Source organism: Camelus dromedarius, chromosome 5, assembly GCF_036321535.1.
Source record: "Camelus dromedarius isolate mCamDro1 chromosome 5, mCamDro1.pat, whole genome shotgun sequence".
Taxonomy (NCBI): Eukaryota; Metazoa; Chordata; class Mammalia; order Artiodactyla; family Camelidae; genus Camelus; species Camelus dromedarius.
Genome location: NC_087440.1, coordinates 58,654,184 through 58,681,644, shown reverse-complemented (window position 1 = coordinate 58,681,644; position 27,461 = coordinate 58,654,184). Strand labels below are relative to the sequence as shown.

At 33.8% G+C, this 27,461-nt stretch overlaps 2 protein-coding genes across 6 annotated transcripts in view; one reads left to right on the top strand and one right to left on the bottom strand.

Annotated features, from left to right (window-relative positions):
- Nucleotides 1–27,461, top strand: part of RTN1 (reticulon 1) — a 349,573-nt gene that overhangs the window by 27,581 nt on the left and 294,531 nt on the right. For all 3 annotated transcript variants that reach the window (XM_031453802.2, XM_064485998.1, XM_064485997.1), the window contains one exon: nucleotides 23,491–23,643. The gene's annotated coding sequence lies outside the window, so the exon portion shown is untranslated. The remainder of the gene's footprint in view (nucleotides 1–23,490; nucleotides 23,644–27,461) is intronic.
- Nucleotides 1–27,461, bottom strand: part of LRRC9 (leucine rich repeat containing 9) — an 82,801-nt gene that overhangs the window by 2,428 nt on the left and 52,912 nt on the right. For 2 of the 3 annotated variants that reach the window (XM_031453805.2, XM_064485994.1), the window contains 8 exons: nucleotides 23,286–23,416; nucleotides 19,868–19,976; nucleotides 19,000–19,139; nucleotides 15,486–15,622; nucleotides 11,298–11,515; nucleotides 9,257–9,325; nucleotides 5,332–5,472; nucleotides 749–893 (listed from right to left, as the gene is read on the bottom strand). In XM_031453805.2, the coding sequence (XP_031309665.1) occupies nucleotides 749–893; nucleotides 5,332–5,472; nucleotides 9,257–9,325; nucleotides 11,298–11,515; nucleotides 15,486–15,622; nucleotides 19,000–19,139; nucleotides 19,868–19,976; nucleotides 23,286–23,416 (1,090 nt within the window). The remainder of the gene's footprint in view (nucleotides 1–748; nucleotides 894–5,331; nucleotides 5,473–9,256; nucleotides 9,326–11,297; nucleotides 11,516–15,485; nucleotides 15,623–18,999; nucleotides 19,140–19,867; nucleotides 19,977–23,285; nucleotides 23,417–27,461) is intronic. The other variant, XM_064485995.1, reaches the window with a different exon arrangement.

The following is a 27,461-nucleotide window of genomic DNA, read 5'->3' as shown; positions in this document are numbered from 1 at the left end:
CTTTTTATTTCTTGCTTACTTCACTTAGTATGTCAATCTCCAGGTCCATCCATATTGCTGCAAATGTCATTATTTTGTTATTTTTTATGGCCAAGTAGTATTCCATTGTATAAATATACTGCAACTTCTTTATCCAGTCATGTGTCGATTGATATTTAGGTTGTTTCCATGTCTTGGCTAGTGTATATAGTGCTGCTACCATGCCCTGTCTTTTTAATATACTCCCTCCTTTGGAGATCTACCTCTTAAAATTCTTCCCTACTAATAGCTTCATGAATATTTTACTTGTGGTTTCAAGGATAAAGTTTAATCTCTTTGTAAGATACCTTTTGTACCCCAAGAGTCTGTTGTTACCAATATTTTTAAACCTCAGATTTCTACTTCTAGCAGGATGTATTAATGAACTGGTTTTAAAAGTCATTTGCTATTAAATACACAAAATGAAATAACAGCTTTGAAAAGAAATGTCAAGAAATAATTATGCATATATCACAAAGTTCAAATTGTAAGCAGATGTTTAGTTACAACCTGCTAGTAGTTGATCAGAACCAAAAAATACAATAGATTATTTGAAATGAGAATGGTCACATGAAACTTGAACAAATATTCACTTTTAGGAAATGTACGTTTAAAATATGCAATTTTAAGTAGTATTAGAAATCAAATAGATTTTTATTTCATATGAAGTGGGTTTTTTTTTTGTTTTGTTTTGTTTTTGTTTTCATTCACTCAGCAACTGTCAAAATACCTTCAACTTCAGGAGTTAAAGTGAAGTCAGATTCCAAGTAATGGCTAAATCCACCAGGCAGAATTATATTTGTTATCTTTATGGGAGGAGCTTTCACTTGGCCAAATGATCCACCATCCACAGGAGAGTTGGTAACAGGAATAAACTATATAATAAAATAAAAGTTAAGAACACCTTACATCCAAAACTCAGATCAATAGTTTTAGTCCTTACCACAAGCCCCACTTGATAATCAAATTACATTTTTTTTAGATCAGAAGTTGTATGCTTGTCTAAATTCTACAGTTTGTATGGAGCAAAAACTGAAAGTCTTTTGGTCCCCTGAGCTCCCTCAGAACCTTATGTTTTTTTCAGACTGCATTGTACTCATCACTAGAATCTAGTGTGATGGTATCTTGCCCTTTCCAAGGGTATTAGCAAGGCTAAGTGTAGAATTAAGAAAATGAGAATTAAGCCTTTCCCCTTCGTAATGCTGCTTCTTTTTTCTGAATAGGACTTTCTAGATGGTAAGAGTTATATCTTCTGCATCTTGGTTTTCCTCACATTACCTCATCAGGTGCCTTGCAGTTAGTTTTTTTAAAAAAAATAAGTAAATAAAATGGGGACTAAGAAAAGCATCTTGTAAAAATCACTTGTAAGAATGTGCATGGTAAAAAAAAAGAATGTGCATGCTAACTTTCTAAATAGTGTTTACATTTTAAGTTAGTTGAGGATTAAGAGGCTTTTAAAAGAATTTCAGGAATCAGCAAATGGAAGAAAGAAGTATTTTAGGCGGGAGATTGTTGGTTTCCCTAGAAATTTATGCCTGCTCTGCTTCAGTAAGACTGACCTTGCTTATACTTTAAAAAACATAAATTCTCAATATATGATTCAGTTTATTTAGAGATACAGGCTTTTGCCATTTGTGTAAAATTACCAATTTTCTTCATATTTCAGTAAGTATAACCAAAATGCAGCTTTCTATGAGCACTAAGGTATCAGACCTTTTACTAAAGCTGGTCCTAAATTCCCTAATTCCTTTGTGGGAGTTTCTTCCCATCACTAATCTAGAATGTTGTCAAATTTTCTTCTGAAACCAAAGCACCAAAATGTCCTGGTTTAAAAGACAATTTTATTTATTTAATTTATTTATTTGGTGGAGGGAGATAATTAAGTTTATTTATTTATTTTTTAATGGAGGTACTGAGGATTGAACCCAGGACCTCATGTATGCTAGGCGTGCACTCTACTACTGAGCTATGCTCTTTCCTTTAAAGGACAACTTTAGATTTCATTTATTCCCTTTTTGTCTGCTGTTAAATAAAGGAAGAACATTAGCAACTAAAACAAAGGAAAATACACTAGACTGAACTGATAAACTTGTAAAGTATTTTGTTCTTGTGTCTTCAGAACAGCTCAATGAAATAATAGCTCAGTTTTGTTCTAGTGAAGAAAATAAAAATTATTATTGCATATTAAAATAGATTTCTCTGAAATAAAGACTTCAAATACCCCCTTTATTTTACTAACCATGTACAGATGAATAAAAAGCCAATTTTTAAATAAAATGTTTACATATAGAATAAATGGAAAGATAATTAAATTCTTATGTATGGCACTGATTCAAATGGCAAGAATATGTATCTAGAATCACTCAAAGTAATGTCATAGTATAGTAATGCAAAGAACCTTATTAGTTCACTATATGAGAAATAGAAAATAGCCAAAAGCAAAACCTTTAGTGAAATACTCATCAGTTACTAAAATTTGAGTTTATGGGTTTTTTTTTTTTGCTTTATTAATTAAACCAATTAAAATATATGGAAATTGTGATCTTTAAAGTTGCTCTAAGTGATTTCTTTATATGTAACTTAGTGAATATTTATGACATTTACATGGAATTTTTCAAATGTAGCCAACATTACCATAAAACAGAATTCATAGATTTTAATGGGACAATTTGTATAGGCCTCTCACTGGAGACCTCACAGATGTGGAACTGTAGACAGAATAATGTCCCCTTCAAAGATGTCCACATCCTAATCTCCAAAATCTGTGAATGTTTTACATGGCAGAAGAGACTATGCAGGCATAATTAAGGATTTTAAGGTGGGGAGATTATCCTGCATTATCTAGAGGGCCCAATACAATAACAAGGGTCCTTATAAGAGGGAGGTAGGGGGGTCAGAGTGAGAGAAGATGCAGTGATGGAAGCAGAGGTCGAAGTGATGCCTTTGCTGGAAGAGGTTCCAGGAACGAAGGAATGCAGATAGCCTCGAGAGGTTGAAAAGGCAAAGAACAAATTCTCTCCTAGAACTTCCAGAAGGTATGCAGCCCTGCAGGTACTTTTGATTTTAGCCCAAAAAACTGATTTTCAGACTCCTGACCTCCAGAATTATAAGATAGTAAATTTGTGTTGTTTCAGGTCATTAAATTTGAGCTAATTTGTTACAACAACAATAGGAAACTAAAGTTTCCTTTAGTTTTCCACTTCTGGAAGCAAGAAGTGACTTGCTCATGGAATACAAAACAGGGAAAAGGAAAGGAGGCTTAGATCATTGAATTAAATTTTATTTATTTGTTCTCTTTTTAAAGGCAAGAGCCTGTGACAGTAATTTTAGTAGATGGCATTAGATGGTGCTCTCAGTTATATCATACAGATGAGTAGCTAAGATTTTTTTCTACAAAGCATCGTTTTTAGAAAAACATTTGTAGCTATAACTCACAAATGAACCAATTTCCTTTGCCTAATCTAGATAATCTTTATTAACATTATAGAACTTTAAGTCCCCAGGTCTCAGTAGCTATTTTGACCTATAATAGAATCCTCTTGGTTAATAAAAAAGTCAAGGTTAATTTTTAAAAGTCAGGGAATAAGAAGAATTATATGTATAATTCTTTTTATAACTCTTAAAAAAATTAAAAACATAAAAGTACATGCACTCACCCATCTTCTGATGAAGGGCCAAGGCCTTTGCTGCAAGGAAGAATCTCTTGACTAGAATTTTATCTGACTGATAAATCCACCCTTCAGGTTTTGCCTACAATTTCCAGTTTTGGTTTCTTTCTTTTTTTTTTTTTTAATTTCTTTTTTATCTAGATATAGTCAGTTTACAATGTTGTGTCAATTTCTGGTGTACAGCACAACTCTTCAGTCATACATGAATATACATATATTCATTTTTATATTCTTTTTCACTATGAGCCACTACAAGATATTGAATGTATTTCCCTGTGCTATACAGTATAATCTTGTTTATCTATTTTATATATATCAGTCAGTTTTGGTTTCTTTAAAGTAGCAAGAATTTAATGATGTGGAGAAAATTTGTATACAAGACTCTCTCTAGATTAAAAAAAATAATTTTCCCATATATTTTATCTGAAATTTTATAATTTTCTCTTTATTCTTCAGGGTTTTTTTCTTCCAACCTAATTTGACATTGTTTGTGTATGTGTGTAATTGATTTTTATCAAGACTTTGCAAAGAATCCCATTTGGCTTTCATAGAAGCCTAGAAATACTAATTTAAAATTTGTACTTCTATATCTATTTATTTAAAATAAAAGACTGACATAACACATTTTTGAAAAAACACAGACAACTCTTAATAAATATGTGATGTGAATCTATTGCTGTAGATGGAAGTGAACTAGAGAGGAGCCTATTAGTATCAAATGTTCAGTGTGCTCTGGGAGTCAGTTAGTTTGTTTACAGAGGGAATAGAGAGTAGTGGGTAGTCCAGTGAGTTAAGTGAAAGCAACTACAGTAGTCTTGTCTCTTTCCTCTTCAATATAACTTTTAAAAGTAATCTTTGTTCACTGACTAATGCCTTTGCTCTCTGGCTTTCACTTACATCAGAAGTTCATTTACATTTCACCTGTCCAGGTCTTCATGATCTCTCTCTTGGATTATTCTAAAAGCCTTTTTTAACTGGTTACCCTGCCTCCAGCCTCTTCTTCCTCAAACACTGCAAAGGCACGGTTCTAATAATGTTACTTTTTTGTTCAAAAGTCATAGCTTTGGTGTGTTAAATTTAGTCTTTTGAAGATGGTTGTGAAGAATCTTGGTGGTCAATGACATAATTTCCTAAAGATATACTTTTATGGCTTCTTCTCTCTCTAACCTCTTCCCTGTCATGGTCAGATACCTTATTAGGGTACTTGGGCAAAAGGCCCAATTATTCTGCCAATGTACAAGAGAAGAGGCATGCACCTCCCTTGTTAGATGAACTACACAGTCCAGAAAGTTTGAGAGCAGTATTCCTTCCTTCTCTTTCTATCTGCTAAGTGGAAAGAGTTCTATTGTTAGCTTTTGTTTATAAGGGTGATAGTGTTACAGTTTCTTACCTTCTAGCATTATCTGACATATGGAGGAAGAGGTACAGAGCTTTAAATAATTTGCTCTATGTCAAAGCATGTTATTTGAATAAGGAGCTTCCCTAGCTTCCCTTTGACAATAATCATTAAATAGGTACTAAAATAATCTACAAAAACATCATAGCCCAGGTTTAAACATTAACTAAAAATGCACAAGACAAAATATAATGTTAATTTACTAATAACTTACACATTTTAAAAGGAAAAGTGTAATATAATTATTACCGAATTTTTCTTTACTTGTAGTTCAGAAAAGTGAAATTCAGCTTTTGCCCTATCATCTGAATTCACAAGGATTCCATCTAACATCTGTAAGTTAGGCAGTCGAAATATAAGCATGTGGCGATGCAGCATTTTTCTACAAATCTGAATAAAGTTAAAAATAACAATTCATTTTTAAAAAAAACTTTTTGTTTCTAAGATTAACCTTTATAGAGAAGGAAATTTAGCATAGACAGCAAAGATGACAGGTAACTGCTAATTTGTAGTATTATATGAAACAACTATGAGCTCCCTTTTTGAAAGATTTCTCAATTTCCTGTTATGCTAAATGAAGGTAAGAATTTTTTTTTTAACCAAGGCTACTATTTGGAGGTTTAGTCTCTTTTTAGAATATATAATATTGTTCATTAATATGAGTTCATCCCAACTCATGAACAGAATTATATTATAAAAGTTCACTTATAAGTAATTAGTTTGAAACTTATATGGTAATTTCCCATAGGCACTATGCAATTTAATTCAATACACATCTATTGAACTGTATGATCCATCACTTCATAGTGTTAACCTACTCTAAAAATATTTGCATTTGTGCATAACAAAGTGTACAGAAAGAGTTTAATAGAGTAGGCCTAAGACTGTTATCTTTAGAAGGATCTGCTTGCAAGGATAGCCCTTGACAGGTATTTGGTACTTAGATTTTGGAAGCTTTCCCACTAATCCTAAACTGATAAGGGTAGTTCACTGTGCCTAGATTACTTATACAAACAATATGATTTTATGCTTACCCTGCTTTCCTTCTGGGAGTCTGGAATTTTGGTATTATAGGCATAAGGTACCTATGTGACCAACCTCCAAAACAGTTCTTAAATGCTAATAAGTCTAATGGGGGGATTTCCTGGGTAGAAATATAACACACTTGTTGATGTATTTTTGTTGCTGGGTGGAGGGTACACTGTGTGATCCCTCATATGAGGGAAAGAGCATAAGGAAGCCTGCACATGGATCCCTCCAAACTCTGTCTGTGTCTGTTTCCTTCATCACCTGGCTATATATCCTCATTAAGTCACTGCAGTAAATCAGCCATGAGTACAACTATATGCTAAGTCCCATGACTTTTATAAATCTTCCAGCAAATCTCTAAATGTGGGGTGATCTGGGAGACTGACCGCACAGAAAAAGTATTCAGTACTGTTTGTGATAGCAAAAGAAAGAGAAAAAAAGGAAGAAAGTAAGCTAGAAAGAAAAAGAGAAAGAGAGAGAGAAAGGAACTACAGTTAAAAAGGAATGAATAAACAATCTATTTTTAAGTGCAGTAGATACATAAAAATTAATGGAGAGACATATTAAACTGAGTGAAAAATCAAGTTAAAAAAGTGAGCACATTCTAGGCTACAAAGCAAGTTTCATAAATACCAAAGAATGTATAAATAGATTATCTCTTCTTATTAAAATGTAATAATACTAGAAATAAATAACAAAAAACTAACTAAAAATATCTTTTAAGTTTGAAATTAACACAGACCTCAGTAACTCATGGATTAAAGAAGACATCTTTTGTAAAGTAGATTCTAAGAAATAAATAATAGAAAAAAACACTACATACAAAACTTTTATGATGTTGCTAAAGCAGTGTTTTGTCACCTAAAATTTGTTCATTTAGAAGAAATATTAAAAATTAACAAGTCTCAGAATTTTTTAAAATTAATTCCAAGAAAATAACAAAGTGTAAAAATTAATGAAGTAAAAAATATTACACTTGATAAAACCAAAATAATGGTTCTTTGAAGAGAGTGATATGATAGACCAAACTTAGCAAGGCTCATCAAGAATAAAAGAGAAAAAGCAGAAAAAAAAATCAAATTTAGGTAGAAAAAGGTGACAAAACAGATACAGTAGAGATTTTAAAAATGCATGAAAGTACTGTGGTAGGAGTACATTTAAAAGGTAAATGAAAAGGACAATTTTATTGAAAAATAAAACTTCTCAATATTGACTTTTGAATAAATAGAAAATGACTAGATTTATATCCATTAAAGAATTTGAGTAAGTAGTTTACAATCTAACTTCAAGAAAACTAAGTCCAGATAGTTTGAAAGATAAGATCTAATTATCCTTCAAGGAACACAAGAATCTTCTCTTATATAAATTAATTCATAGACTAGAAAAAGCGGGAGAACTCCCCAATTAAGTTCATCAGGCAAGAGCAGCCCTGATGAACTTGAATAGTATAAGAACATAAAGTTGCAGAATAATTTTACTTATTTCCATAGAGACAAATATGCTACATGAAATTTTAGGAAATTAAATCCAATAAAGTATAAAACATGACCAAGTATTATTCATCCCAGGAATTTAAGGATGGTTTAACATCAGAGTCTATTAATGTCCTTTGCATATTAACAGATTAAAGAGAAAAAGTGTATTACCAATTAATTAAAATCCAGTGTCCACTCACGATAAAAACAAGTAATAAACTGGAATTAGAAAGGCACTTTCTTAAAATATTTAAGGTTATCTACTCATAACCTACAGCGAACATCATATTTAATAGTGACAATTTAGAAGCATTTTTTTTAAGTCAGTAACTAACTACCAGTGCATCTATTCAACACTGTACTAGAGGTTCTAGTCAGCACACTGAGAGAAGTAAAGGAAATAAAAACCACAAGGATTGGAAAGAAAGGATACAGAGATTGCAGATATACTATGATAGTCTAGACAGAAAATCCAACAAAATTTACTAACCATTAGAATTAAAAAGAGAGGAGAGCAAAGTTCCTGGATAAAGAATAATATGCACAAATCAGAATTTCTATACTCTAGCAACAAACAACTAAAAAAATGTAAAAAGACATTCTTTAAAACAGCTATTAAAACAGCAGAATAAATCTAACCAAAGATGATTAAAACCTTTAGGAGAAAATTACAAACCTTTATTGAAGGACATGAAATAAAGGTATATTCATGTTTATGAATGAGAAGACTGAATGTTATAAATATTAGGAGAGACTGCTGACTGTATTTCTTTCTTGGTAGAAACAGCTCTGTGATATGGCACTAGTGGGCTCTCTCATCCCTTCACTCCTCAACTAGTGGAAATGGGGTGACTTAACTGATAAATCTGGTAAAATTAAACTGGGCATGTTTGGCTCCTATCTTTCTTTCCTCTTGAGAAGGAGCTTATTGCTGGGAGAATGCCTTCTGCTCTCCTCCCATGTAGAAAGGCCTCAGCCAAGTATTTCCTGTTACCGGGTGATCATGATTACTTCATCTGTTAGCAGGCCCATTTGCCTTTCTCACTAAGCTAAGCAAAATATTCTCACCTCTTCATCTGTCGCTGCCATATTTCTCAACTTATTCTGATGTTAGGTGAATAAGGGTGCTACTTATTTGATCCCTTTAAAGACTCCCAATAGGAAAGGTGGCCAGTTTTCCCCCAAATTAATTTATGAATTCAATGCAATTTCAGTTAAAATATCAGCAAGATTCTCATATAACTTGAGAAGCTATTTCCTAAAACTCACAGGAAGTGTAAAGCGCCAAGAATAGCCAAGACAACGAAGAAAAAAAAGAGGAGAAGCTGGAAGAGAAGGAAAATTAAAGGTGCTTACTCTACCAGTCATCAAGAGCTAATATAAAGCTTTAGTAATTAACATGGTGTAATATTGGTATAGGGACTGACAGGCCAATGAATACAAAGTAGAATGCAAAAACAGACCTTCTTCTACATGACAGTGGCAGCTTATATTATAATCAGTTGGAAGAAGACACTAGACAATAAATTGTCCTTGCATAGCTGTCTATGTAAATGGAAACAGGTAAAATTAAATCTTTTCTCACATTATATAAAAATAAATATAAATATACAACTGTAAATTTTATTTGAAGTAAATTAACTAATAAATTAGAAAACTGACATACTCACTGGATTGCCATAAACTGTAAGCTCTCTGAGGGAAGAGATACCATCAAGTTTTTCCAGTTCTGCCATATCCTATTCAAAAGTTAAGCAATAAGTTATTATTTGGTTTGACCCAATATCTTCAAATATTTGCTGCTTTGCAGTAATTATACATAAGTGTTGGACTGGAGTGAGTTCACAATTGAATCTTCGGAAGTGAGCATGAGTGACAATATTCAGTATTGTTGATTAAAGACAGATCTGTGTATTATTGATTCCAAGTGCGTGACTGGCAAAGATGGCATGCTAACACGGGAAACAGGCTATACAGCAGGATTTGCAAGGAAAGACCATATTTGTTTCAAAAGAGTTATGATCTACTAAAACTCAGATTATGTTTAGTTAATTCCCAAGAAGATTGACCCAGAAGTGTGGAAAAGGAGGTGAATCCAGCCTAAACAATTTCAAAGGTACATGTCAAACACAACCTTAACCATAAAGAGATGTCATATTGAGTGGACGGCATCCTGATAAATTTGCTGGGTAAGGTATATATATATATATATATATATATATATATATATATATATATATATATATATATATATATATATATATATATATATATATATATATAAAACAATTTGTCTAGAAATGGCTTGCCTTTGCTACTGGGTGGGATTACTTATTATCATCTATTTAACATTGGTGAAAGTTTACAAATACATTTTAGTTCCTGCAAGATTATTTCTAAAATACTATTTCTGACAAAATTTAGGCAACAAGCTCAGCTTAGGGTTGTTGCTTGTTCAAGTAATAAAACAAAGTTATTGCTATGCTCTTATTTTTATTTGGAATGACAAGTGGGCTTTGCCAATTCATCTAGTAACTATACAAAATTTTAGATCATTTGGAAATAGAATTTGGGAACATTCATACCCAGGAATGTCCCAGACCCTGTGTATCCTTGAAATTATTAGTAAAGCTTGATACTGGGTAAGGTCTCTGACTCATATAAGTCTGATTTGACAGATCCTTTGTGTTAGCTCAGCTGCTATAACTGGAAAGAATTCCCACAGCAATTTTAGCAATTTTCCTAATTTAGATTCCTTCTGGCTAAAGCTTTGGAAGCACCATTGCCACTTCTGGCAGCCTTTTTCTCAGATGTTGTTTGAACATTGCTTGCATTAGTTGTATGTCATTTTCTCTACATATGTGTTTCCTAGTTGCTATGTAGAAAGGAGCACTGCTCATGATTTCCTTGTAGCCTTGAACAGGCTTTTATATCACTCCAGAACAGGTTTCCTGAACTTAAGCAAGTAAAGCCACAAATACTGATTATATATCTACTCTGTACCAGGCACTATGCTATAAACGGATACAAATGTGGGCAAGAAAGACTTGGTCTCTGCCCTTGGGGTAGTCCACAGTTCAATTTATCTTCAAGGTTGTCTTAGAGGTGTGGGCAGAAATAGAAAAATTGGTAAAAGGAGGGCTAACAGATCATCACAAAAAGAGTAAGAGAAACATTAGGGCTATATAAGGTTATTTGTATACCTTTGACCCTCTTATCTGCATACTGTCTCAGGAGAGAGTTTGGGCAGTCTCAGTTGGGGCAGTGGCCTGATGGAAATAGGTTGAATTTCCGTTAGTAGCTGAAACAAAGGCAGGTTGCTAGCTAAGAAAGCCTTAAGTGGGAAGAGATGGAATATTAAAGCCAAGTCAAAGCCCATCATTAGGAGTTGATTCAAATGTCAGGTAGACCAAGTGTGTATGTTAAGTTTAAAGAGCCAGAGGCAGTCTGGGATTGAGATGCAAGATAGCTTGGACCAAGAACAGTCAGGAATGAAAGAGATTTAGAGGATCTGCAGGTGGATGCATGTGAGTTGGTCAAGTTATATAAGTCTAGAAGCAGGGTGAGCATTTTTGCATCCCAGAGTATTTACATGGCATTTTATAAATGATAAGTAACATACTAGCAAAATTTTCAGTGGTGTGTTTGGAAGCTTTATGCTCAAAGGATTTAAGTCTTATAAATCTCATAACAAAAACAAAATAATATTACCTGAATTTTATTATGTCCTAAGAAGAGTTTCTCTAGTTTTACCAAAGGTTGTAATTTGCTTAGCTCTCGTAGTCTGTTTTCCTCCAGGTGAAGTGCCAACAGAGAGCTTGGTTTGGCAAAGGCACTGTCATTAAATGCTCTGATGCGGTTATGGTCCACTACCAATTCCTGAAGGACTTCTAGGTTGTCAAGCCCTTCAACTTGACTGATTTCATTCCCTGAAAAGAGGTAACTTATGATATGTCAAGTGAACCCAAACTTCCTGAATAAAAGTTATCTGTCATCATTTAAATTTTTTATCAAATGATTTTTTAAGAAGTAAAATTTTTAAAAATATATTTCCAGGGAGAAATAGAAATGTAATTTACAGGAAGGTTGCATCATCATCAAATAATATTTAGTAAAATTTCTCCTTTATGTGAAAGATCAAGATGTCATGTCCACAATGTACTGAACTGACCCAACCTGTCTGTTCAGTAATGAAGTGTTAAAATAGTTGATTAGTTGATACTGACCAAAGTGGGTATATAAAAGTGCTGCAAAAGATACGTGTTTTGAGTATACTGGATTATTCTAATAGGTATTCAAATAGGTATATCTAATTAAAATAAACGAATTTGTTGTATTAAGTTAGAAGGATATACCTTGATTATGCTGTTATCTCTTTCTCCACTTATTTTTACACTGTAACTACATTAAAAAATTAAGACTTCATTACATCACTTAAAACCTCAATTCTTTCATTGTAACGTGATTTCTTTCTACTGTAGCAATCTATAGCTTTATAAGTATGAATGATAACTTATATAAGAGGAGGACCCCTGAGTTGACTAAATGCTTTTATATGTGATTTCTATTAGAGTCTCAAAATAGGACAGGGAAAACATTATCATTTTTTAATGATCAGAAAACTGAGGGTCAGAAAAATTGGATGACTTGCTCAAAGATGTAAAAGTACACCACCAGGCTTAACCTAGACCTTTTACAATGCTGCTTCTACTATGCCATTCTATGTTTCATTCACTATTTATCCACTTGTTTGTTATGGACTGAATTGTGTCCCCTACAAATCCGTATATTGAAGTCCTAACCTCTAGTCCTTCAGAATGTGACTGTATTTGGGTCTTTAAAGAGGTAACTAATGTTAAATGAGGTCATTGGGTGGGCCCTAATCCAATATCACTGGTGTCCTTACATAAAGAGATTAGGACACAGACAGACACAGAGAGAAGACCATGTGAAGATACAGGTACAATTACACACCCAGAAGAGAGGCCCTCAGAAATGAACAACCCTGCTCACATCTTGATCTTGGAATTTGGGCCTCCAGAACTGTGAGGAAATAAATTTTTGTTGTTTAAGCCACTGTTTGTGGTATTTTCTTACGGTAGTCCTAGGAATCTAGCATGTTTTTGAACATGTAATCCCATTTTCTTATAATTCTTCTCTTTGAAATTTAACATATTTTATTAAATTTAAAACACCAACAATTGTTAAGTTATGTCAGTATTTTATGTACACTAAGAAAGAAAAATAACTCATCTAGGTAAACTATGATATGCCATCACTTCAGATACAACCTGATTTCAGACATGTTAAAATATAAAAAGTGAGTGTATCAGAATTAATGAAATCTGGTAAATTTATTTTGTTTTATCCTGTAGAGAAACTGATAACATCATAACTTTCAATAAAATTGCTCACAGAACTAAATCACAAACTTTGAAACATTACAGTGCCTTGCTTATAAATGAAAAAAAAAATTCAAGTCATATTAAGAAAAATGACTCAGTCGTGTTAATATATTACTTTCATGAAATTTGAATTTGGACTATCACTTTCAATATTTTAAGTCCAATGGTATAAAAATCACTTGGGTATTAAACAATGTCTGCAGTAGCATATTTTTGATCATTATTCATTTTAGAATGCTCATTAAACATATTTAAGAAAGAAAATTCCAAAACCATGTTAAATGTGATTCCAGGGATCTTACATTTCTGTAACCAGCAGCATTTGCCACTGTTTGAAAACCCCCATTTATTTAACTAGATAGTTACATTTTAGAAAATCTGATCCTTAATCCTTAAAATTCTAAGGATTTACTTCCCTACAGCCCCACCCTGCCCTTCCCCCAAAGACTTCACCTTCCCCACCATCTTGCAAATTTAACACAACAGCTAAAATGCAGGTTCATAAACTCTCTTGTGGACAGACCCTGGCATGGCCTCATCTTATCACTGCCTACATTTATGTACTCCCCTAGAGCTTTTGTACTCTTCCCCCTTTAGACTGATCTCAGAGTTATCTCCTCTAGTTCAGTGTCTTTAACCTATATAGTCTTTAACCTAAATATAGTCAGTTACAATGTGTCAATTCCTAGGTACAGCATAATGTCCCAGTCATGCATATATATACATATATTCATTTTCATATTCTTTTTCATTAAAGGTTATTATTACAAGATATTGAATATAGTTCCCTGTGGTATAAATAAGAAATTTGTTTTTTATCTATAAAGTTTCCATTTTTATGCCTCAAAGTTGTCACAACACAATCTTGTCCTAGCTTTAGTACCTCCTTTTGCCCAATCTCCTAATGAAAGCATGAAAATACCTTGAACTATTGTTCTCTTCTTGTATATCTAATTGTTCATTAGGTACTAATATTTAAACTGCTTTTGGACTCATCTCTTACTTACACTTCTCACTGATACCACTCCAGCCTAGGCCCTTATTAAGTTATTCATGCTGGATAGAAAATGCATGTGCTTGGGAGTCAGAGCTGTGTTTGACTCCGTGCTATACCACTCACTGGTCCAAACTCAGGCAAATTATTTAGCCCCACTGAGATTCAATTGCTTTTTTAGTAAAATGCACATAAAATTTCTTACCATGTGCTGCTGTGAAGGTTGAATGAGATAATCTATGTAGACAAACACCGTGCCCAGTGACTTAATAAATGGCAGCCATTATTGTCAAAGTAAACTGCCTCATTCCTTGCATAAGACTGCCCCACTGTGATTTGTCATGCTAGATATGGTAACAGAACACACTCCCCATTTACATTATTAGATTAAAATAGACCTTCCAGGGTTAGGTTCTCTGCTTTTTGGTATGCAAGGTATCTTTTAAAAAATCTCTCATTGCTGTGCTCAATTTCTTGTTCTTTTAAGGCTAAGTCTCCATGTCATTGAGCCAACTCATATGCACCTTTGATAGGGAAAAAGATACATTAATACTTTTAAAATATACCCTAGAAAATCCTGTCTTTCAGAAAGAAGTTATTATATCCAGATCAACTATATGGATATCTCCTAACACGTTTCACTGATGGTCTCACAACCTTTCTTCTATGTCATTAAATATGTCTACTGTTTCAACCTTGTGTTTTTCTCATGCTACTTTTCTAAAAATTTACAATGCCTACCTATTTTCAAATGTGAAATGAGTGTTTTCTATCAAATTAATCATGTTTAGAGGCTTTATAACTCTCTCAGCGAACTGTATACTCTTTGTTTTTAAGTGCTGGCTCATAGACACCACAATTATGCCCTTGTGATCCTTCTCCTCCTCCCCCTACTTGCAAAGTTCTCTGTCATGGTCACCTTCAACTTAAATTCCATCAGTCTTTCAAAGAATCCTAGGTATGTAGAGGAGTTAATGTTTCAGTTTCTCTTTTCTCTAAACTTCTCCTGCACTTAAGGTAGTAACACATAGAACTTAATTCATCTTTGCTTCAGTATATATCCACAGGTAAATAGGAAACTACTTTAGAGCAAGGATCTCAATTATATGTAATTCCAATAATACAGTGTTTCTGTATCTTTCTTAGTACTTAGCACAGTTCTGGATTTAATAAGTACTTGTGAATTATTGGTCGCTATTTATTTTTTTAATTGAATATGATATAAAAGTAAATTATGATATAATACTATATAAAATCCTACAAGATTGCATTTTCTATAGCTATAGAAAATTGTCCTAGAATACAATATTTTATAGCCCTAGAATATTGCATTTACATTATTGACATAAATAACCCAAGATAAACCTGTCTGTGATTACTAAAATATTTTTGTCAATGGACTTGTTTTAATACTGATGCTTATATTTGCTTTCAAAAGAGGATGATAATCAATTTAACTTTCAGTAATAAAGACTTACACACAATAGTGTTTCTACTCACCCTGAAGGAAAAGGAATTTTAAATTTCTTAGTCTGTTAAGTTGTAGCTGAATTAAATTACAAATTCCATTGTAGCCCAAATGAAGAACTTCTAAACTGTGCATTATTGGAGGCAAATTTTCACTGCTCATTGTATCTCTGAAACACACATGTAAGTTTGAGCCCATAAACTTAATTTCAAGCCATCTATTTGAATAAACATAAAAAAGACAATTTGATGTGTACTCACTGTAAATTGAAGTTTAAAAAAAAGAAAAAATGAATTTACTAGTAAATCAAAATTAAACTATAATATCCTATCTTTATATTTTAAATAATAATCACATCTTCTTCCTTAAAAACATTTTTATATGGTAAAGAAAAAAGAAGTACAGAAAGAGTTATTACTTGAAATAAAAAGCAAGAGCCAGTTTAATCAGGCAAAAGAAGGAAAAAACAAATGTATCCTGACTGGAAAGGAATTAGTAAAACCATCTTTATTCTTAGAGTACATGATCTTGTATTTTAAAAATCCTAAGGAACCTACAAAAAACTATTATTGCATCAATAAATGAGTTTAGCAAGATCACAGGGTAAAAGATTAATGTACAAAAATCAATTGAATTTCTATATATCAGCAATGAAAAGAATGAAATTAAGAATTCTATTGAAAATAGTATAAAAAGGATAAAATATTTCAGAAAGAATTAACAAAAGGAGTGCCAAATGTACACACAGAAGACTACAAAACATTACTGAGATAAATTAAAGATCAAAATAAATGGAGAAACATTCCATGTTCACAGAAGAATTCCCTATTACTACTAAGATGGTAGACCTCCCAAAATTAATCAATAGATTTAATACAATCTCTAACAAAAGTGCAGCAGGCTTTCTTTTTTTTCCCTCCTGGGTATAACCATCTCATCCTACCATTTATAAGGAAATGCAAAGAACCCAGAATATCCAAAACAGTCTTTAAAAAGAACAAAGTTGGAGGGCCTACAATTCCTGATTTCAAAACTTATTATAAAGCTGCAGTAATCAAACTAGTCCAAACTGGCAAAAGGAAAGACACATAGATCAATGGAATAGAAGATTTCAGAAAAAAGCTTTTATATTTATGGTCAATTGATTTTCAACAAAGATACCAAGTCAATTCAACGGAGGAAGGGTAGTATATTATTAAACAAAAGGTGCTAGGACAAATGAATATTCACATGCAAAAAGATGAACTCAGTCCTCACATTTTACCTCACAACGTATACAAAAACACAACATTAACTCAAAATGGATCACAATCATAAATGTAAGAGACAAAATTTTTTTGAAAAAGATGAGAAAAATCTTTGTGACCTTAGGTTAGGCAAAGAGTTCTTAGGTACAACAATAATATCACAATCTGTAAGAGAAAAAGTTGATAAATTGGAGTTCATCAAAATTAAAATTCTTTTTAAAAGACACCATTTAAGAAAATAAAAAGACAAACCACACATTGAGAGAAGAAAATACTTGTAAATTATTTGATAAAGGGCTTGTATGCAGAATATTTTAAAAAACTCAGTAAAAAGCCAAATAATATAATTTAAAAATAAACAAAAGATTTAAACAGTTCATCAAAGAAGATATAATTATGGCTAATATGTTTTGAAAAGCTGCTCAACAACATTAGTCATGAGGGAAATGTAAAATTAAAACCACAATGAGATATTTCTTCAACTCCACTAAAATGGCTATAATCAAAACACAGACAACAAGAAGTGTTGGTGAGGATGTGGGGAAATAAGAACCCTCAAAACTTCTTTTGGTAATGTAAAATGGTGCAACCACTTTGGAAAATGGTATAGCAGTTTCTTAAAAAGTTAAATATTAAATTACCACGTGAGTCAGAAATTTCTACCCAAGAGAAATGCGAACATAAGCCCATAAAGATACTTATACACAAATATTTATAGCAGCATTATTCATACCAACCCCAAAGTGGAAACATCCAAATGTCTATCAACTGATGAATAGATAAACATAATGTGGCATATATCCATACAATAGAACACCCAACATATTCAGCAATAAAAAGTAATGAACTACTAATAGATGCTATAACATGGATGAATCTCAAAAACATTATGCTAAGTATAAGAAGTCGAATACAAAAGACCATGTATTTTATGATTCCATTCATGTAAAATGTCTAGAAAATACAACTCTATAGAAAGTGGATTAGTGGTTTCCTGGAGCTAGAAGTGGGAAAGGGAATTAACTGCAAATAGACATGAAGGATCTTTCTGGTGTGTGATGGAAAGTTCTAAAACTATTGCAGTAGGTTGCACAACTCTATAAATTTAGTAAAAAATATACACTTAAAATGAGTCACTATGGTATGTAAACTGTGTTTCAATAAAGCTGTTAAAAAACAAATATGAATAGTCCCCAATATAAAGGATGTATATAAATAAAATTTTCATAGCAGCCTTAATCAGAATAGCTTCAAACTGGAAACAACCCAAATGTTCATCAATGACAAATGGATAAACAACTTGTCATATAATTTATATAATGGAATACTACTCAGCAATAAAATGAAATGTATTACTGACACTTGCAACAACATAGATGAATCTCAAAAGAATTATGCTAAGTGAAAGAAGCCAGACACAAAAGACTACTTACTACATGATTCTAATCAGATGATGTTCTAGAAAAGGACAAAATGATAGCAAAAGAAAGCAGACCAATGCTTGTTACCAGGGTGTGGTGGGAGGGAACTGCAAAGAGATATAAAGGAAGTTTTGGGGATGGGAATAGTTTGTGCCTTGATGTGGTAATGGTTATATGACTAAATACATTTATCAAAACTCATTAAATCGTACAGTTAAATTGGTGAGTTTTATTATATGTAAATTATACTTCAATAAAGGTGACAAAAACTCAAGGAATGCTTTTCATTGTGAAAACTGGAATGAAAGTATTTTGACTGGAGTTATATATTTTCCTACCAAAAATATGTAGGAAGGTGGCAGGTTATGTCCTCATCTTTTTTAAAAAGTATCTTTTCTGTTTATGTTGGGGCATTAAGTAACCATATAAATAATTTAGAAACAAAACCACAACAAAGGTTGAAAGAAACCTATGTCCACGCTACTGAGTAAGGGGTTCTTTTGTGGGTGATAATGTTTTGGGATTAGATGGTAGGGATAGTTGCCCAACTTTGTAAATATACTAAAATAATCAATGAATTATACATAAAGGGTAAGAGTTATTGCATGTGAACTGTATCTCAATTAAAAAAAAGGTCATTAAAATACAATTTTTTTCTTTTTTTCATTTTTTACTATATGGACCTGAGATAGAGGAAGGAGGGAAAAAACAATGACAAAGGAGTATTTTTTTTAATCTATGAAGTTCATTTTGGACATGTAGCTATCAAATAAGTACTGAAATAAGCTAAATGTATGCTACTGCTATCATTAATGTGACTAACTGCCTTTTAAATTCCCAATTAAAATTATTTATAGTTGTAAAAAAGAGAATAATACCTGTTTATTTTTGAAGTTCCTTGCTGCCCATAGCCACTTGAAGGCACTTTCTGGTAGAGCAGTTGTCTATTTGTCAAGTGAGTCTGAGGCTTTAGTTGGGGCATGATTGATTCAATATGATTATAGTTGAGGCATAAGACCTGCAGAAAGAATCCTTTATTAATCAAACATTAAAATATGAATGCTACTGTATTTATGTCTTTGGTTTGAGATTATCACCATCCTAAAAACTATTAAAACAGTATGGATAAAACTTGGACTATACAACATAATTTATTATATATCAGTGTTAAAAATGACATAAATTTTTATATTCCAAATTGTCTGGATTTGGCTTTGAATGTGTTTTTTTTTTTTGTTATCTGACATGCTAGGAAATGACAACATTTCAAACAAAATAATGGAGACCCTAGAAAGTTCCTCAACTTTCTCAATCTGCACTCCTGACTTCTCCAAGCCTTATTTAGATGAAATAACTTTTTGGTTGGAGAGATCGTTATTTCCCTAAGTTTAAAAGGCCTGATTAGATGGCTCAAAGCTATAAGACAGGAGGTAATGAGGCTGCTTTGAGAACCGCTGTGTCCTCCAAATTCACTCCATACCCATTTACTACAGAGGCAGCCCTTCCATCCCATCTCCTACTGCTGTAGATAGAGGAAGATTCACAGCTCATAAGACAATCACATAAAATTGAAGTCAGCCAAAATAACTTTAGGGAGTAATTCCTTTTTTTGCTTGGTGAAAAAAAATACTTTAGGAATAATTTCTCTTCTTTAATAACATGAATAACATTTCAATCCAAAGTAAAGAAGATTACAACTTGCACTGAAAACCTCGAAAGAAAAAAGAAAATTTGTGAGTGACTCACCTTCACATTAGGCAGATAGATTAATCCACTGAATGAAGTAAGATTATTGTTCTGTAGATTTACATTAGACACATTTCTAAATTGGTCAACTGGAACCAAATCCACAGTTCTGAATTTAGATAGAGTAAAGTGCAGTTATAATTTTAATAGGAAAATTATATAGGTGAATCCCTCACATATAACCCCAAAGCCATTTTAAAAATCTCATTTAACAAATTCTATTAAAAATAATTGCTTTAATGTAAAATATATGGGTTAAATGATCTGGTAAATATGCCTTTTTGTTGGGTACGTGTGTAAGAAAATGACATACAATTTCATTGACTTCCAAAAAGTCTATTACCACAGAAACAAAGCACTATCATAAAAGAAACTTTAAAAATAAACGTCTACAATTTCTTTATAAATTCACATGAAATTATAGTGAAATTGATATGGTAAACTATAAGATTTTCAGGTTGTAAGCTACAGAGGATATATATGAAATAGGTTTTTTTTTTTTTTTCTGGGAAAGAAAAGGAGAAAGTAGGTAAGGTATTTGAAAACAGAGTTTTCTGTGGGATCTCCTGAAAACTTTTACAGCATTCCACCTTGTAAGGATGTCTAGGTAATTAGTCAGAATGCTTGATTCCTAGTCCATGGCTTTAAAACTGTTTTACTTTCCTTTGAGCTGTGAGGCAGAGGAGCATAAAGCTAAATCATCTTGTCCTAACCACTTCATTTTTTTTAAATGTGCCAATTTATTTAATTTATTTTTTTACTGAGGTTGAGGTGATGCACAGTATTACATAAGTTTCATACTGATTCATAAGTTTTAAAGATTAGATTCCATTTATAGTTATAAAATATTGGCTATATTCCCTATGTTGTACAATATATCCTTGTAGCTTATTTATTTCCTACATAGTAGTTTGTACCTCTTACTCCCCTACCCCTCTCTTGCCCCTCCTCCCTTCCCTCTTCCCCAGTGGTAACTACTAGTTTGTTTTCTATACGTCTGTTTCTTTTTTTGTTATATTCACTAATTTGTTTTATTTTTTAGATTCTACATATAAGAATATCATACAGCATGTGTCTTTCTCTGTATGACTTATTTCACCTGGCATAATACCCTCCAAATCCACCCATGTTGTTGGCAAATGGCAAATTCTCATTCTTTTTTATGACTGAGTACTATTCTATTTTGTGTATGTATATATATATATACACCACATCTTCTTTATCCATTCATCTGCTGATGGACACTGAGGTTGCTTCCATAGCTTGGCAATTATAAATAATGCTGCTCTAAATATTGGGGTGTATGTATCTTTTCAAATTAGTATCTTTCTTTTTTCAGATAAATACCCAGGAGTGGAATTGCTGGGTCATATGGTAGTTCTAGTTTTAGTTTTTTGACATATCTCCATACTGTTTTCCACAGTGGCTGCACCATTTTACATTTCCACTAATAGTGTATGAGGGGTCCCTTTTCTCCACATCCTGGCCAACATTTGTTATTTGTTTTTTAATGATATCCATTTGTTTTTTTAATGATATCCATTTGTTTTTAATGATATCATTTTTTAATGATATCCATTCTGACAGGTGTGAGATGATATCTCATTGTGGTTTTAATTTGTATTTCTCTGATGATAATGATGTTGAGCATTTTTTCATGTGCCTGTTGGCCATTTGTGTGTCTTCTTTGGAAAATGTTTATTTAGATCTTTTTCCCACTTTTTAATCAGGTTGTTTGTTTTTCTGATATTGAGATATATGAGTTTATATATTTTGGATATTACCACCTTGTCGGTCATATAAACTTGCAGATATTTTCTCCCATTCAGTTGGTTGTCTTTTCATTTTGTTGATGGTTTCCTTTGCTGTGCAAAAGCCTGACCACATCTTTAAATAAATCCTCAACCCTGAAGTTACAATTACAACATACTTTATCCATTAATAAGTCATTCATTCATTCAACATGTTTTAATTAGTATTTCCTAAGTGCAGACAACATATTTGGAAAGGCTACAACAAATATGAAAGACACTGTCTCTGTCCTCAAGAAATGGAATCGAGGAAAACTATAATAAAAAAAGGAAAATTGCTGTAATACAGTTAGGTGTAATGGCATTTTAGGGAAAGAAAAACCTATTTGGGGAAGTCAGGAACGACATCACAGGAGAGAAGGAACTTAAACTGAGACTTAGAGACCTTTTGACATTTGTCAGGCAAATTAGAAAAAAAGAGTTCTAGGCAGTGGAACAACCACAAGCAAAGGCAGAAACATGAAATGGAATTTTGTGATTGAGATTAACGAACTAGAATATTTTAGAATTTCTGTACTATAAAGAGTTACGGGGCAGTAAAGATAAGCATTATAAGAGATAATAATAGGTAATTAAAGGGTCTTCTATGTCATAGAGATTTTAAGTTTTATTCTGTAGACAGTGGAAAGCAACTGAACAATGTTGAGAAGGGAAGTGATCTGATAAAGTTTGCATCTTAGAAAGCAGTATGGATAATAGATGGATTTGCAGGTAAAGTTAAATAAGACAAAAAACAAAAAGAGTTTCTAAAATAGTTAATTCCCTGACCTAGGACAGTGGCAATGACTGTGGAAAGAAGAGGGGAATTATGACACATACTTAAGACACAGACTCTGTACAATGTGGTGGTTAATTAAAAATGGAGGACAAAGGAGAGAGAGAAATGGACCCTAGATTTTTGTTTGGGCAACCACAGGTGAATGTTGTCTCCTAGATGGTATCTAGAGAGAATGCTCAAATAAGGAGACTAGGTTTGGGCGAAATTAGGGAGTCATCATCATAAATTAAAACTATGGCTAAAGATGTCTGCCAGTGAAGAGTGCAAAATAGAAAAAGAGAGGAGAGAAAAGGATTTATTAACCAAGAGGACAACGATAACATTCATGAGAGCGGCATCAGAGGAATGGTGGCAGTGAAAGCCAAGATACCACTGAATTAGAGTGATACAGTGTGAGGAGCAAACCCAGCATGCTCTAATTTTAAAAGTTTGAAGGGAGGGTATAGCTCAGTGGTAGAGTACATGCTTAGCATGCATTAGGTCCTGAGTTCAATCCCTGGTACCTCTAGCAAAAACAAACAAACAAATAAACCTAATTACCCTGCCAAAAGTAAACAAAATTTTAAAAATACATAAAAGCTTGTTTATAAAAGAAGAGAGAAATATAAGGTCTTAGAAATGGGTTGATGACATTTTTAACCATAGTGTGTGATAATAAAAATTATTAACGCATTTCAAAGATGATAAAGTTAGCATGAGATTTTGAAGTAAGGTAGATGATTTTCGGAATTATTGGTTATATTTGGATAAGATATATAAATTATAAACCTGAGAAAAATAATAACTAAGTATTTAATTATAATATCAAATAGCATATAATAAAATGTACCTGATGGATGATGAAGTCCAATTTAATTCTTGCATTTGAGTAAAATCTGAATGTCCTTGTCGTTCTGCAATCATGTCAGAAGTAAGTCTGCCACCAAACAAATCTTTTGCACACTCAGTCTCTGGTGGTTCCTATATATGAGGATATTTAGAAAGTGATGTCTTCTCTTACAGATGACTAAATGACATTAATTCTTTGGTTTCAGGTCAAAATGGAGAAGACTCATTTCTCCCTATTCGTCCTCCTAAGTACAGCTAATTCCCCTGGATATTATGTGTGAAATAAACATAGGAGTCTGAAAAGTGCAGAGAGGAAGGCAGACCAACTAGGGACCTTGGAACCGAGGAATGACACCATGGTGAGTTACTGTGATAATAAGAAACATTCATCCACTGTTCATGGCCTGGCCATATGGTCAGGCAGGAGGGCAGTGGAAACCTGACCTATTAAAAGGATGCCCATATGGGCACAGCCCTATGGAAATTTGAGGGGTACATAAAGTGGGACACGTTTGATGCCCATCAGGAGTCCCTTCCAGGTTTGGGAGACGATTGGAATCGACAAGCAGATATCCCCATATGCTCACTTAAGGTGGCCACCTGGGTCTGTAAGATAGGTGGACACTGGGGGTCCACAACAATGCAGAGATGGGCTGAATCTAGACATACTCCTCTTGTACCCTCTGAGGCACAAAATGCCAATTAGAACCATTCTGTCTGCCAGCAAAAGAGACAGAGACTGCAGATGGCTATGTGGCAGATCTCCCTGTGGGAAGGCCCTGAATATAGCTGGCAAGTCAGACTGAGGCTGGTAGCCCTGGGGGGCTACAAATGGGTCTTGACAGGAATAGATACTGACTCTGGAATGGGTCTTGCTTACTCGGTATAAATGCAAATGTTCAGAATGCTGTAAAAGAACTAGAACTGAAGATACTGCACCAATTTGGACAGCTGACTATTATTTCTTCAGACCAAGGAACACACTTAACAGCCCATAATCTCCAACAATGGGTAAAAAGATATCTTCCTCAGGGTTGTAGTTTGGTAGAGAATTGGAACGGGCAATTAAAACATTTGTTGTCTAAAATGCAGGAGATAAAAGCATGAAGGGCTGGCTCACACGCCTTCGTGAGAGTGCTCACACTCCCTGGGAACATGAGTGGGGCTAAAGGACTGTCTCCACTGGATAGATTGCTGTTTTTCTGATGGATCTGGGGGTGAGGGGCAAGGCTGCTGGTATGACTATGCAATTCTTGCTAAGGAAGGATGATGCTGGTATAACCACTATACCTTTTGTTCCCCTTCCTCCCCATGTCACCTCAACTGTTTTTCCCTACCTGATACAGTGGTTACAGGACCGCAACTGCAACTGTAAGTGCTGGAAACAGGGAAAATTCCTAAGCAAGAAACTGTAACTATGTTTTTAAACCTTGCATCAGAATTCCTAAGGGCCTGATGGAGACAGGTTATGCCTTCACCCTATCTGGCAAATTGGAGTTAACAGCGAATGTAGCTGTATTTCCTGGTGGCAAAAAATAGCCCACAAGTTTTGCACCTGTATAACCTTGCTGTATCTGAATGGGAGTGGACTGAGGGGAAGTATTTGCTAGACTAGCATTGCTGTCTGCAAGCTAGACCAGCACAGTGGCTGAACCTAATGTCCCTTCCAAAGGTGGAAAAGTATGGGTGTAAATGGAGAGAAACGGGAAGAGCAGTTATGGGTAAAGGAATTAATAAATAGGTTATGTAATGAGGAAATTCTAATATTACATTACCTCAGAAGAGGCTCAGAGCAAGAGATGATATTGTCTCAGTTCAATTATATCAGATACCTGAAAGGGTGTAGCTGTGTTTTCCAAGACCACTCCTGCTTTTGGAACCTGACAAGGTCTCCAAATAGAAGGCTACAAATGTGAGTGGCCTCATCCTGGGAGACATTTCCATATCATTATGGACTGGATAATGACTGAATGGGATTATAGTAATATGCCAATATCTTTTGAATTTTATAATCATTTTGCTGTAAAGGATCTGTGTTCAAAGACCAGGGCATGGACTGTGATAATGTGATTTATAATAAGAAATATATATATTTGGTTTTTGTCTACTGATCCTGGCACAAAGATTCTAAAACCCTTGAAATTTTCTACATAAGAGTCATAGCAGCATCTTTTGTTACTATATTTGGGTTTTTTGTGTTCAGTTCCTGAAATGGCACCAGAGCCATAAAAGTGAAAGGAGTGTCTTGTTATTCATAACAAGTCCCTTTCAACCACACCTGAGTTTATGTTAACAAGGTGACTTTTGGAAAGTCCCTGAGAATGAGGGCAGGTTGCCAGAGGAATCAACATTGATTAGAGAGTTGTAACTTTCAGTACCACTCCCTTACTTCCCAGGAAGGGGAAAAGGACTAGAGGTTGAATCAGTTGCCGATGGTCAATGATTTAATCAATAATGCCTCTGTAGTGGAGCCTCCATAAAATCCTAAAAGGAACGGGTTCAGAGAGCTTCTAGGTTGGTGAGTACATATAAGTGCTGGGAGAGAGGCGTGCTCAGAGAAAGAGTGGAAGTTCTGTGCCTTTTCCTATAACTTACTCTATGCAGCTCTTCTGTCTGGCTGTTCCTGAGTCACATCTTTTTATAATAAACCAGTAATCTGTTAAGTAAATGTTTTCCTGAGTTCTGTGAGCTGCTCTGGCAAATTAATCAACCCAAGCAGGGGGTCATGGAAACTTCCTATATAGGGTTAGTCAGAGGCACAAGTGACATCCTGGACTTATGACAGATATCCAAAGTGGGGGCAAGGGCAGTATTGTGAGACTAAGCCCTTGGCGTGTGGCAATTTGATGGTATCTCCGGGTAGATAATGTCAGAACTGAATTGAATTCTCAGACCTCTGACTTTTGCTGGAGAATTACTTGATGTAAAGTTTTGTGAGTATGGTAGTAGTGTGAGAGTTAAGGAACACTTGGAGTGAGTTTTTCCTTTAGACCTGGGTTTTCTTTTTGTCTCATATATGCTGGACTAGGTGCTGGAGAAGCCAGAAGTCTAGAAATGCCTACAGGAGAAAACAAACAAACAAACAAACAAAGTCTCTGAGAAAGCCTGCTCTCTCTAGTCAAGAAAGGAAAAGGGGCAGCCTTAGTAAGACAGAAAACTTTTAGGCAATAACAGGTCTACTGCAGCCAAATAGCATGGGATAAATTGCAGCCCCATTTCCACTAGGAATAGCAGAATGGGAGCATAGACTTCCACCCTTGCCTAGCTGTAACAAAGCACTCCTCCATCCCTGCTAAATGGAGAGCCAGGACCTTGTTCCTATCCCAGCAGTAATGTACCCAGACACACAAGTGTTACTAGAGACATATGGAGAGCCTGTCCACTTCCACCCAGTAGTAATGATGTGTCTGAGCGGCATTAATGAAGCACTTATGTCTTACTTAGTCAGAATAAGTCAGTGGAAGTCTGTGGGGAGTGTGAGCTCCTACTCTAGCCTAGCAGTTAATGAGGAACACTCCTCCAGCTTGTCAACAGAGGCCAAGTAAGGTTTCTACCTTACACCTGGCAGCAACAAAGTGCTGTCCCATCTCCTTACTGGTACAGTGTCAAGGGAAGCTTGCTAAAATAGAAGATTTAAATAAGATCCACAGTCTGTGACATAATACCCCAAATGTGCACAATATAATAGAAAAATTTAGCATACTAAAAATCAGGAAAACTTCACTTTCAATGTGACAAGACAATCAACAAACACCAATACTGAAATGACACAGGTTATAATTATCTGACAAAGATTTCAAAGCAGCCATCATAAAAATGCTTCACTATCCTATTATGAACATCCTTGAACCAAATGAAAAGATAGAAACTCTCAGCAGAGAAATAAAAACTATCAACAAAGAAAGAGAAGATATAAAGAAGAATGGAAACTTTAGAATTGAAAAATACCATAACCAAATAAACACAATGGATAGACTCAATAGCAAAATAGAGAGAACAGAGAAAAGAATCAGTGAACTTGAATATAGAATAGAAATTATCCAATATAAACAAAAGAGATAAAAACAGAATTCAAAAAAAAAAATGAGCCTTACCTTACTGAGACAGACTATATTCTAGACATGTGGGACCACAAAAAAGATTTAACATTAGTATCACCATATTTCTAGAATGAGAG